The 13,440-nt window shown below is 40.0% G+C and overlaps 2 protein-coding genes across 3 annotated transcripts in view; one reads left to right on the top strand and one right to left on the bottom strand.

Moving 5' to 3' along the window:
* The window catches only part of LOC135205326 (uncharacterized), a 170,294-nt gene extending 163,196 nt beyond the window's left edge, over window positions 1-7,098 (top strand). For both annotated transcript variants that reach the window (XM_064235769.1, XM_064235770.1), the window contains exons 4-7: window positions 263-473; window positions 1,859-2,019; window positions 4,322-4,460; window positions 5,039-7,098. In XM_064235769.1, the coding sequence (XP_064091839.1) occupies window positions 263-473; window positions 1,859-2,019; window positions 4,322-4,460; window positions 5,039-5,703 (1,176 nt within the window). In that variant the 3' untranslated portion in view covers window positions 5,704-7,098. The remainder of the gene's footprint in view (window positions 1-262; window positions 474-1,858; window positions 2,020-4,321; window positions 4,461-5,038) is intronic.
* A 3,431-nt stretch (window positions 7,099-10,529) lies between these two features.
* On the bottom strand, window positions 10,530-11,097 carry LOC135205201 (uncharacterized). Its single transcript, XM_064235563.1, has 2 exons — window positions 10,953-11,097; window positions 10,530-10,804 (listed from the first exon to the last, which is right to left on the bottom strand). The coding sequence occupies exons 1-2, from the start codon at window positions 11,095-11,097 to the stop codon at window positions 10,530-10,532; spliced, it is 420 nt and encodes a 139-aa protein (XP_064091633.1).
* Window positions 11,098-13,440: the final 2,343 nt, after the last annotated feature.

The following is a 13,440-nucleotide window of genomic DNA, read 5'->3' as shown; positions in this document are numbered from 1 at the left end:
ATATATATATATATATATATATATATATATATATATATATATATATATATATATATAAAGACAATCAATCATATGCTCATAAACACATCGCATGCACTGACTATTATAAAATCGTTGATGTAATCTATCATAACAATAGTAACTTAAAAAAAATCATTGACATTTATGTTAAGTTACCCAAGACTGCATTTGAAACTACCTTTCCAAAAAATACCTTAATAACTCCTTATTAACTCCTACCACCCTGATATCCTGACATCAGGTGTCGTGGGTCCGGATGCGAGACGCCGACATCCTGACGGTGGATAGATACACCTTCGTGGGAGACGAGAGGTTCGAGTCCCACTACTCGGCGCCCTTGGAGACCTGGAACCTGGTCATCAAGTACGTCCAGGAGCGAGACGCTGGCCTCTACGAGTGCCAAGTATCCACTGAGCCCAAGATGAGTCAGTTCTTCAGCCTGCGAGTCGTCAGTGAGTAACTGTGGACTCTGTTTAGTGAGTAGGGTCTTCTCACGTTGCGGGTGGCTTTGAGAAGGATACAGCTTTTCGCTTACTCTGGGAGTAAGCCTACAAACTATACTTTGTTGTTCTTGTTGTGGGGTTAGGCAAGGTCTATGGGAGAGCCTAAAAATGTCTGAAAAGGGTATTTAGCATTGAGTTAAAAATACAGGAGTTTAGGATAGGATATTTATGATTTATTTATTAGAATGAAAATGTAATTTAGAAAATGAATAGTGCATGTTAAACAGTACAGAAAAATATTTATAATGATTTATAGCATATTTATTTTATTTTTCGTTGGTGAAACAACGCTCTGTTTGACCGTAGGGTTGTATGCACATTTTGATTTACATTAAAATTTAGGAATATAATAATGTTTGCAACATGACCGACGGGAAAACCTTGCACACGTCCGGAGTAAGCTGGAGGTCCTATCAGGCCTTGTTCAGTTTGGTTTAGAGGCCGGAGGTTTACGAATGGTGTCCTTAGAGGCCAAGGTCTTTCAGAGGTTTGCTGGTATTTCAGTATAGAAACTTTGTCGTTTTAGAATACAAATCTTTGAGTTTCAATGAGTTGCTGGAGGTCTGTGTCTGTGAGTTTCTTCAAATTCCCCCACGAAGTTTTTTAGTAATTTAATTCAGAGACTATGAGAGAAAGTCATTAAAATTGGTGAACTGTTCGTGAACATTTGAAAATTTGAATTTTTCAAGCGAAAATCATACTGAAAATAGTAGTCAGCATTTAAATAAACTCAATATTTATCCGAAGGTATATTTAACATCTCAGGTAAAGTGTATTTCGTGTTTATTAGAGAAATGCTTTTGCAAATGAAACTGTTCAGAATATATATATAGTGAACCGTTATCTTTTGCATTACCTTATTTTTTTGCTTGGTTTCAACTGATGACTTTCTAGTTTATTGTTCAGCTCCTCATTTTACGTCAACGACAGACCTGACTTTTTATTTTATGGGGTTAGGATAAAACTGTCTCTGAGGTTTCCTTTGTAATGTCCAAAATTTGTACAAGTATTATATGATGTTGGTGCATATGACTGTGTTTTACAATGTCTATAAAGAAGTTTGAGCCTTAGTTTGCATTCTGGTCAGTTATTATTATTATTATTATTATTATTATTATTATTATTATTATTATTATTATTATTATTATTATTCATATGGAATAAGCCCACAGGAGAGCCACAGACTAGGAATTCAAGCTTCCAAAGAATATGGCGCTCATTAGAAAGAACTTCATATTATGTATAAATTAAGTTTATGATTTGGGAAAATTTAGAATGGGAGTTGGAATAGAAACCTAGGCCAGTTCAGTAACACACGTCCACGACATTTTCAGTCCCCAAGGTGGAGATTCTGCCTCCGGGGGACAGGTACGTGAAGGCTGGCAGCGAGGTACGGATCGAGTGCCAGATCACGGACGTCGTGCAGCTACCCGATTACATCTTCTGGTACCACGAGGAGAAGAGAGTCATGGACCACCTCGACCACAACCTTTTGGTAGGTGGGTGGTAGGCAGGAGAGAGAGAGAGAGAGAGAGAGAGAGAGAGAGAGAGAGAGAGAGAGGCAGTTACTGTAACCTTAAGCTCCTTCTTACCTTTACCTTCTCTAGAAGAGAGAGAGAGAGACAGACAGAAAGTAATGTAGCCTTCAGTTTCTTAGCTTAGCCTCTCAGGAGAGAGAGGGAGAGAGAAAGAGGCAATTTCAGCTTCTAAGGAGAGAGAGAGAGAGAGAGAGGGGGGGGGTAGTGTAACTCAGCTTTTCAGGAGAGAGAGAGAGAGGTAGTGTAACTCAGCTTTTCAGTAGAGAGAGAGAGAGATTGTATCTTACAGCCCTTCAAAGAGAGAGAGAGAGAGAGAGAAGAGAATGTATCTTGTAGCTTCCTTGGTTACTTCAAAGAGAGAGAGAGAGAGAGAGAGAGAGGAGATTGTATCTTGTAGCTTCCTCATTCATTCTCTTCTTACAGTTAGACAGCAACTATAGAATGCTATTTACTTTCTAGAAAACACTTAAAGTGACGGTGATAGAAGTGAGAGAGAGAGAGAGAGAGAGAGAGAGAATGATAATGTCAGTTTATATTCCTAAATGCAGACAGCTTGTTTTTATGAAGAGTAAAATTATAATTTGCCGTCCCGATATTGTTCAATATACGCATGATAGCTTGAGAAGAGGAGAGAGAGAGAGAGAGAGAGAGAGAGAGAGAGAGAGAGAGAGAGAGAGATGAATGTAACTCTATATTCGCCTGTATAGGCATTTCAGAGCTGGATATGAAATGTAAAATGATATCTTCGTATCAGAATATGTTGAATAAATATGGAATGACAAAACGGGTTTGGCAGAGAGTGAAAAATATTTTTGTGAATACTTTTCACTTGTAAAATGATATGTAAAACTGTGCTTCTGCTCCGTAGTGTCCTTGAATGGACGGAAAAAATGTTTTATGTGTGTGTGTGAGAGAGAGAGAGAGAGAGAGAGAATGTGCCTTCACCAACTAAATCATATAACAATCTGTAAGACAAAACCATCCTAGCTCCCATCTAATTGGCTCCTTTATTTCATTTTGATATTTCATTGGCTTCTCTCTTTTTAGTATTCTGTAAAAGAAAACCATCGAGATGGCTATTTGTCTGTCCGTTCGTACTTTTTCTAACCACCCTCAGATCGTGAATACTTCTGGGGCTAGAGGGCTGCAAATTTGTACGTTGATCATCCACCCTCCAGTCATCAAACATACCAAATTACAGCCCTCTAGCCTCAGTAGTTTTTATTTACTTTAAGGTTAAAGTTTCATAGGCCGCGGGTGAGAGTTTCATGCGGCATTATACGCTTGACAGAAAACTCTATGAGCCGAAGAAACTTCGGGTAATTTTTTACTTTTTTTTGTTTTTTTTTTTTTTTTTTTCCAACAGATTGACGAAGTAGCTCGCTTAGAAGTGTTTTATTTTTATTGAAGAAACATTCAATTTTTTTTTTTTTTTTTTCATTTCGAACTGAAACAGAAAACACGAAGCCTCACCTGATTTTATTTCATTTTAAAAATTGAAGAAAGGTGTGTTTATAGTTTAATTATATATTTTATGATGTTATATAAGTTTTTATTAATAATTATTTGTGTGATATGATATCTGTAGTTGCAAGTTCACTTTGAATTTCATGTCAGGTGTGGTTGAGTATAGAGTACTGGAAATTGGGTTACAGTTTTATTAGAGAGAGAGAGAGAGAGAGAGAGAGAGAGAGAGGGAGAGAGTTCATTTTGAAATTGAGCGAGAGAGAGAGAGAGTTCATATTGAAATTGTGTGTGTGTGTGAGAGAGAAAGAGAGTTAAATTCATTTTAAAATTGTGTTAGAGACAGAGAGAGAGATTCATTCATTTTAAATTTGTTAGAGAGTGAGAAAGAAAGTTATATGCATATTAAAATTGTGTGTGAAAGAGAGAGAGAGATGGTACATTCATTTTAAAAAAATTTTGGTAAGAGAGAGAGAGCAGAGAGAGAGAGAGAGAGAGAGAGAGAGAGAGAGAGAGAGAGAGAGTTAAATTAATTTTAAAGTTGTATGAGAGATCGAGAGAGTTACATTCAGTTTAAAATTTTCTGAGAGAGAGAGAGAGAGAGAGAGAGAGAATTCCGACGTCTGTGTAACCTGGAATTCTGATGACATCCTTAGACACAGAAAATTAAACAACCAAAAAAAAAATATAGATAAATACCGATGAATCTGTGAGTGGAATATTTCAAAAATGTAATTCGATCCAGTAGGTTATTTACCAGAAGACCATCATCATCTTCCATCGTCTCCCCTGCAGGTGGCTGTAAAGAAAACGGGGCTGGAGTCCATTACCTCCACCCTCACCATCCTGAAGGTGCCTCCCGAAGGAAGTGGGAACTACACCTGCATGCCCTCCAACCTCCACACCGCCTCGGTCATACTGCATGTCCTCAATGGTAAGGACTCCTAGGGAGTAGTAGTTACAAGGAGTTGCAAGGATTAGGATGTCTCAAAGATTTATGAGTCCATCCTAAGAGGAGACATCGTGTGCTCACTTATCTCTAGGAGCAGGTTTTACTGTTCATTCACAGTGTCCTCCTAATGATTCTCTCTCTCTCTCTCTCTCTCTCTCTCTCTCTCTCTCTCAATAGCAGAGTTTACTCTAATAGTCCCCTCTCTCTGTCTTTCAGTGTCAACATTGATGTAACTCTCTCTCTCTCTCTCTCTCTCTCTCTCTCTCTCTCTCTCTCTCTTCTCTCTCTCTCTCTCCTTAAGTATTTTACGAGAATGTTTGAACTAAAGGCATCTCACTATTGAGAACAGATACCTGCTGCTGTATTAGACAGCAAACAGACATGTCGATATGATAGAAAAAAAAACATCTTTCTAATATTTTTTTTTATAAATCTCCTTCAGTTTAAAAAAAAAGGTGACTTTTAAGAAAATGAATTATATACTGTCGTTTATTATTATTATTATTATTATTATTATTATTATTATTATTATTATTATTATCACATATTGCCTTTTGCAGAGAAGCATCCAGCAGCGATGCAAGGGGAGCGGAGTGGCGCTTCTTCGGGACCAGGAACTCGGTCCTGTGGGCTGTCTGTTCTCTTCATTCTCGTCTTACTGTATAACGCAGCTTACTTCGACTTCGACGGATACAGGAAGCAGAAGAAGCCACGGAATAACGACGGCCGCTCCTCTCCGCTGCTGTCCTCATCACCAGCCAAAACGAATTCTCTCCAGCTAGATGGACGTCACAAGAAAATATTATTGGAGGCCCTCGACAATGAGAGGGACAGTGCTTTACGTCGGACGTCCCTGGAATCGAGGAATAAGCCCGCGGGCTCTGACTTCTCGAGGGCGGTAGCGTCTCTCATTCCTACCCACGACTTGGCTATTGAACTTCGGCCTCTGGGTCCAGAAGGGAACCCACTGGACGCCGCTGGAGCGCTGGACCTCACCGGAGTGATTTCCCGCGACCTCGTCCTTGAAGAGCGTCGCCCGGAGCACTATGACCAAAAGCTCCTCCTCGGTGTCTGGGGAGGAGGGGAAGAAGGAAAGGGAACGCTGGATTTGGCGGGGAAGAAGATCCATTGGGGAACCAGTTACGTCCACCAGCGAGTCGTCTCCGGTCTATACAACGGCTCGTCACCCCGCCAGAGGACGCCGGGTTCTCTCGTCAGTCGGTGATCGTTTTAGTTCCTGAAATTAAACGGACTTTTTTTTTTCTTTGTACATATCCTGTAAATAGAGATAACGATTTATGTGCACAGTTAGAACTTGTACAAAGGATGAAGAACTTCAAAAACTGTATAATGATCCGTACTCGTTTTCTGTCTTGTTTTGCCAAAACTCTGGAGACTCGTTGAGAAGCAAGAAAGGGCACTGAGACCTTCTTTTTTAATTGCATATAGATACGTAATGGATATATTTTAATGAATCAAAGTTATGAAATAAAAACAAGACTTCATTCTTATTCATTTTTCTGAATAACTCCAACTTCCCGACAAGGTTTGTACTTCCCTGTGGAAATAATGATAATGAGGAGGAGTTGTAGAGTCAAATATGGGACGCTCACTCATCAGGGAGAACATTGTGAAAGGAAATGATGTATACTTTCTAAATTTTCTATCTTGCCCCCTATTGTGTTCGATGTGTAGGATTCGTAGGTGTCTGATCTCCTGCTCTGTTTGGTATGTATACTTGTCAATCTGTTTCCCGTCTCCATTGATCAAGTTCTTTCTTTCTCTCGGATATGTCCTTTTTTGTGCCTCTTTCTTCAGGTTTCTGTTTTATTCATTCGTATGTCAGGAGGATTTCCGAGTTTAGTTTGAGAGAGATTATTGTATAATAGTTATACGTATGGTTCAATCATGAAATTGCATATTTCACTTTCTACTTCAAGTGCTGAATTCAGTGACATTCGAGAGCACAGCAGTCCTGTTTGAATTTACTGTTTGAAATCTCTCTCTCTCTCTCTCTCTCTTCTCTCTCTCTCTCTCTCTCTCTCTCTCTCTCAGAATGAACTTAATATCTTTTTAGAGCTTGACTGATATTCATCAAATACTCTGACCAACTGTAAAGGGCAGATACTATAAGGAAGCAAATCAAAGTATCTCCGTTTTGCTGTTTATTTATGATGTAAATATCTGTGTCCTCCTTTAATCTGGGAAACAGACTGTGTACCTGGATATCAGAGGGTGAAGTTGATTACTAACGATGCCACGAATCCTTTTAATAACGTGTCGCGTTAGCTGATGCGTTTTTATGACAAGATTAAAATCTGCCTGTATTACGATAGGTTTGTATTGGCAGTTTCACGTTACTGTTTGGTTCCTGAGTATGAAATCGATGTAATCAACTGTAACTTTCTTTTTCAGTTTTTGCCATACATGTTTTGTTAGTTTGTCTTTATACAGATAATTATACTGCTTCGTTTTTTTGCTCGCGGTATTAATCAGTATATTTTTTTTTCATTTACTTATCATCTTCTGCTACCCAAATCATGATGGACATGGAATGAAAAATGTTGCAATCATTATTATTTTTAACATGGGTAATAAGGGTATCACACACACACACACACACACATATATATATATGATATATATATATATATATATATATATATATATATATATATATATATATATATATATATATATATATATATATATATATATATATATATATATATATATATATATATATATACATATATATATATATATATATATATATATATATATATATATATATATATATATATATATATATATATATATATATAGTATAGATAACAGGCAGTCCCCGGTTGCCGGTGATCCGGTTTTATGGCCTGTTATCCCTGCTGATCCGCCGATAACCAGGGAATGCCTGCTATATTCACACACACACACACCCTGAACTTCAATTTATTCCATATTTTTTCTTGAAAAGTACGTTTTTTATCACCAGATACGAACAAATTAACAGTAGCCATAAAATCATGCAACTTTCCTCATGCAGATCTGTTTATGAGAGTGAAAAGAACATAGTAAACGTGGTGTATGCATAAAAATATAACTTTTCGTGTTTATATAATCTTTCCTTCTCTGTGTGTTTATATGTGTACCATACTGAATTCTTTGGTTTAGTTGCCTTAAGGAACGTTCTCATTTCAACCTTATATTTTTTCAAAAGTTCTATTGTTCTTGCAGAGTGAATTTTAGTGCAGTAATCTCGCAAATCAAAATATTTTTCCATTATATACGAAAAAAATTATGCTTTTGAAGACCAGGGGTTATACTCACCGTTTTGGTGTGATCCCAAGTCTGAACCTGAAGAAGCCAGGGTTCAATTGACACAGAACGATTCAGGAATTATGACCATAAAGAGAATACAATATGTTTAGCTTTTAGCTTCTGTATTCTTTTTATTTGAATGTTTGTCACAGGCTTATGAAAGTTCTGTGTTCATCCTAGAGATATTTTATATTCCAGGATATTTTCTGAAAAGACTGTTCATTCTGGTAGACTAAAATTCAATATTGATCAATATGAAAGGTTCTGTGCCATGCAAATATTTTTAGGAAAAAGTTTTGCAACATTGACTGATGCTTCAAAAACCGTTTTGAAAAAACATGAATGAACTCACATATGTGTCAAGAAACTTGCAAGTACCACGTGTATTGAACATTATAAATGTAGAGAGTATAACATGTGAAAATATTCGTGAAACGTAGAAATGAAAAACGTATTTATCTTCTTGAATCTGCAGTTGCTGTGCAATGAATATTGTTACTCTTTGTTATCTTTGTTATCTTTCAATAGATAGTTAATATAGGGCTTCACTGAAACACTTGCGTAAATCCTTAACCGCCATATAATACGTGAAAATGATAATTATAAAAGTTATACACTGGAGGAGCTTTGAACAGTGGCGGGCTATGGCGTAGACTAATTGCAGTGATACCAGCATACAGACAAAATGAATAGCGCACCACAAAATGATATAAATTGCTACATAATATTCCCTATGCTCCGATAAAACATGAATAATTGCATTTACGTATTCCTAACCAACATGTATGCTAAATGTGCATTAGAAATACAGGTACATATTAATAATAATAATAATCATACATATAAGTAAATAATTGTGATAACCCATCACCTCCCCCTCGGCCCCTTTGCGTTCAAAGAGCTTTATGAACGGGTATGGAGTCTAGGTGAACGTCGATACTCTAGGTGATGTCACTTTGCGGTTGTTGACTTGTAGCAGGGGCTACAATCCTTCTTCTTTGGAGACTGTTGCATCTCATCCCGCAATTGTGAATTAGGGAGATGTACAGGGCGTAAGAAACGGCGGTTACGCCATAATATTCTTCCTGAGGGTAACTTCACATAGTAGTCTCGCGACTTGCCGATGCCCATTATAACGCCTGTCTTATCCCATCGCTTAGAGATAGGGTCTTGAATCCGGACATTATCATCAAGCTTAAGTGGTGCCAAAGGGTGTGCATGGCTGTCATACCGTATTTTGGCTGCTTGAGAACATGATGCTACACGACGGTCGTATTCTTCTGCTTTCGCTTGCCATTCCTGCTTGAATGATGATGCATGGACTGGACACATGATCGGAGGGCTTGGCCATATAATATCTGTGCTGGAGAACGGCCAGACATAGTTGGAGGAGTATTCCGTATCTCCAACAATCCTCTGTCAAAGTCTTCGGTGTCGATATTCCCAGAAGGTGCTACCTTTAGGATAAAATGTTTGACCTTCTTTACAGCTGCTTCAGCATCGGCCATTGCTTTGGGGATAGTGGGGTGTGGACATACACCTGTTGAACACCCCATTGCCCAAAAAATTTTTGAATTCAGAGCTGGTGAACGAGGTCCACCATCTGTCATCAGCCTTACAGGAACACCTAAGTCTCGGAAGATGTGGCTGAAGTGTCGTGTCGTTGCTTCTGCTGTAGTATTTTAGTACAAATTTTACCACTACTGGCCATCCAGAATAGCCTGTCTACATACACGAGGAAAGATTTCCCAGCAACACTGAAGAAATCAGCGATACTGATTCGAAAGGACGAGAGGGGTTCTCGTTGCATAACCACGGCTCCTGCTGTTGACTTGGCTGCATTATCTGACATGGCTACAGGCGTGGACCGTATTTGCTATATCTGAATTAATACCTGGCCAATATACAGTCTGTTTAGCCCGACGCTTAGTTGCCTCCACACCACGATGGCTGTCATGAAGGCGTGTTAAATATTGCGTCGCATAGCTGAGGGAACCACTATTCGGGCTCCGTACAATACAAGGTCATCATCGTGTATATTTCCTCCCTTATTTTCCAATAGGGTAGTATGTCATTGTGGAGGTCGTAGCGGTGACTGGGGAATCCATTGGCAACGTTCTGGAGGAGTCTTGTGTATGAAGGGTCCTCACGTGCTGCGGTGCGAATTTCTTCCAAGGTAAGATCTTGTGTAGTTGATGTCTTCACTCTGAAATTGCGTTGACGGTCTTGGCTATTACACTCCTTAGGGAAAGATGGGTTTCACTATTTAGCATATCATCCTCAGACGTTGGGAGGCTCACAGGGGAACGTGAGAGGGCATCAGGGATGCAATGTTCCTTGCCCTTACGCACACTGCAGTGAAGATATATGGTGAAACTTTCTCTTTTAGACGTTGTAGACGTGTGTTTTCCACTGCATCCAAAGTATATGTATTCAAGATGGGTACCAGGGGTCTATGGTCAGTCACCAATGTGAAATGGGGTAATCCAAGTAAGAAATGACGACATTTAGTCATAGCCCAAACTGAAGCTAAACATTCCAACTCAATGGTGGCCCATCTAGTTCTGCATCAGCCAAAAATCGTGAACCACACTGGACCAAGCGGAAATGGCCTTCCCCGTGGTCTTGCGAAGGGCATATCCTAAACCATATAAACGAGAAGCATCCGTTTTGCAGTATAGTGGGGCACGTCGGTCAAAATGAGCTAGCACAGGTGGCTGAGAGAGAGCCTTTTTAAACACTGGCAAAGGCAGCATCGTGATCTGCCGTCCACGTAAAGGATCTCTTGGGGCTCATTAGTGGTCGAAGTGGATCTGCTGCAGCTGCAAGATTGGGTGAAAAATCTGTCAACTGGTTAGTAAGGCCAATGAATGACCTTAAATCTGTCAGATTTGCTGGCTTCGGGAACTCTGATATAGCTCGAACCTTCTCCTTATCAGCTGCAATTCCATCTTCAGATAATGTGTATCCACAAAATGATACAGCAGGGCTTGCAATGATAAACTTTTCTGCATTTAAAGTAATACATGAGTCCTACAACGTGACAAAACTTTGTTAATTTTCCCTGCATAAGTGAGAATAATAATCCCTATCATATACAAGAATGTCATCCACCACCTTAAACACAATTTTGGATGCCTTGAAGGGCAACATCACCTCTCCTGCAGTAGGCATCTCCTGAGGCGCTGAATCCCATAGGAGAACGACGATAGCGATACCGACCATAGGGCGTGATGAATGTTGTAAGGGCTTGGTCTCCTCTGCTAGTGGGATCTGCCAATACCCCACACAATGCATCCATAGTGGAGAAATACCTGGAAGTAGGATTGAGGCTCCTAATTGCACTAAACGGTGATGGTGAAGGATGGGCTGAGGCCTTTGCACCTGTGAATTTAACTTGCTTAAATCTGTGGTGACACGAACACCACCTGTAGGTTTGGGCACAACCACTAAGGGTGACACCATGGGGACGGCTGATCCCCAACAGGTTCAATGATACCTTGTGCTACCATTGCCTCTAACTCAGTCTTGACGTCCTCTTGAAAGGCTAGTGGTATTGTCCGTGAGTGTAGATTGCAAAGGGCTTGGCATCCTCTTTAAGGTGAATACGCATGGGCGGCCCAGTCATTGGCTTAAGTTGTGCTCCTTGATGAAACTGCTCCTTTGTCATTAGCACATCGCTATATTCCTTAAAGAAAGTATTGCCTGGCTTCTTCCGGTGACATTGTAGCAGGGGTGGAGAAACAGATGTAGTTTCAGATGCTATAACTTGGTGGCTGGCTGGCACCTGACTGGTTCCTACTGAAGTCCTGCTCAGTTTCCTCTCTTGCATTTGACGCGGGAAGTCCCAGGAATGATCCTTAGGTGTCGGAGGGCATCATAACACAGTAGGGTGTGTTGGGAGAAAACTAAGGACGTCAATATACCCCTTGTATGATATATTACCATATGTCATCATGGCCTCCATTGATCCCAATACTTTACCTTCCATGGGTGATCCATCAGCGTTGGAGAACTGCAATTCAGGGGGATGGCCGCAATTCCTCGATACCGATGCCCAGTGCTTGTAGATGCTGCACTCCAAACACAGTGGTATCTGCACCGGTATCAGGGATAAACGTTGATCTTCCCTGATTTACCGCCATATGCAACATGTAAATTGATAGGCGGTGAGGGGCAACCTTGATGGCGTAAAGCGACTGAACGTATAGCTGGAGAAGATGTCTTGACGGTGTTCAATTTATTTTCCTTTAAATCTTCGACTCCCTAGTTTCCCTTTGACTTTTTCTGTGCACAGCAAACATCATAGTGGCCAAATTTATAGCAAACTCGGCACTCCTTAGCCAATGCGGGACATGCAGCAGTGTATGGGAAATGGCCAGTTTTTAGCACAGTTCTGCTTTGTGAGATGCTGCCTTACATGTGTCGCTATGATGCTGTTGACCACAATTCTTGCATCTGCTACTGAAAGAAGGGTTTTTTCTCCTGCGAGTAACTTTTCTTAGGTTGCGGCTGCTTAGCAGCAACCTTCTTTTGCTTCTTGTAGTTTGACACAGCACGTACTGAAGTCTGTGGAGCCTTTAGCTCAGTCGTTGTCTTCTTTGCAGCTTCAAAAGCCCTGCAAGTTAGCTTTACTTCCTCAAGTGTTGCTGTAGTTTGGCATGCGATGAGATTCTTGGTGAGTTCTTCATTCCTTATGCCAACCAAAATGGCGTGTTTCATTTGCGACTCCACGCAGTTAACGCCTTTACACAAGAAATCAACCTCCTCTGAGAGCTGTTGTAAACGAACGAAAAAATCCGTTAATGACTCGCCTTCTGCTTGCTTACCAATTGCGTAAAAGCTAAACGGCGAAGTGCCTCATTATTCTGCTGACCCTTTTATATAAGTTTCAATTTGAGTTTAAAACACCATCTAAAAAGCATAGGTGAGTCTGGCGGAATACCCAAATTGTGCTCTAACAAGCGTCTCCATCTCAAACACTTAGGCATGCCCTTACTGTATTAATTGCTTAGGTTGTGGTAAAATTATCCAAATCTACCATAACAGCATAATCATTCCATCTCTGCTTCCATTCTGTATATTGTCTATAGGTGACATCGTGAGTTAATGGTGGAGGCAAATTTACTGTAACCTTAGGTGCTTGCACAGCTAAATTAGGCCCTTGGAGAAACGCTTGCAGATGTAGGTACTGGGGTAGGGGGCCCTATGCCATCACTTGCTTGAGGTACGGGGTGCCTGGGGCCAGTCATAGCTTTCAATTAATGCTTTAAATTCTTCCTGATGCTGACATTGTCTTCTTTTCTTCTTTCTTCATCTTGTTTTCTCTTTCTTCATTCTTTCATTTTCTATCCATGTATTCAAACATCTTGCTGATAAAATCCATGGCCAAAGGGTTGATGAGGGAGAAGTAATGATCTTGAATGTGTTGGAGATGACGTCATGTCCGGCGGTGGTTGAGGAAGATGGGGAAGAAACCTCCAAATCTTCGGTCTCTTCCCTTTATCGTGTTTTGGCGGCATAAATAGACAATTCAAAACGAAATAAGAAAATATCGCTCAGCGCCTTCAGTGATTGCGGCAAAATAAAGAGAAAATTCAATCGAAAAAAGATAGAATAAATCGCTCAGCGCCCTCAGTAGTTA

The sequence above is a fragment of the Macrobrachium nipponense genome, chromosome 49 (assembly GCF_015104395.2).
Source record: "Macrobrachium nipponense isolate FS-2020 chromosome 49, ASM1510439v2, whole genome shotgun sequence".
NCBI lineage: Eukaryota > Metazoa > Arthropoda > Malacostraca > Decapoda > Palaemonidae > Macrobrachium > Macrobrachium nipponense.
This window is presented reverse-complemented; position numbering and strand designations above follow the sequence as displayed.

Bases quoted from the DNA above. Each gene is read 5' to 3' on its own strand.
- LOC135205201 (XM_064235563.1), bottom strand. From the start codon at position 11,097: ATGGATGCATTGTGTGGGGTATTGGCAGATCCCACTAGCAGAGGAGAC. The intron at 10,805-10,952 runs GTGATGTTGCCC...CTTTAAATGCAG, and splicing joins AGATGCCTACTGCAGGAGAG to AAAAGTTTATCATTGCAAGC.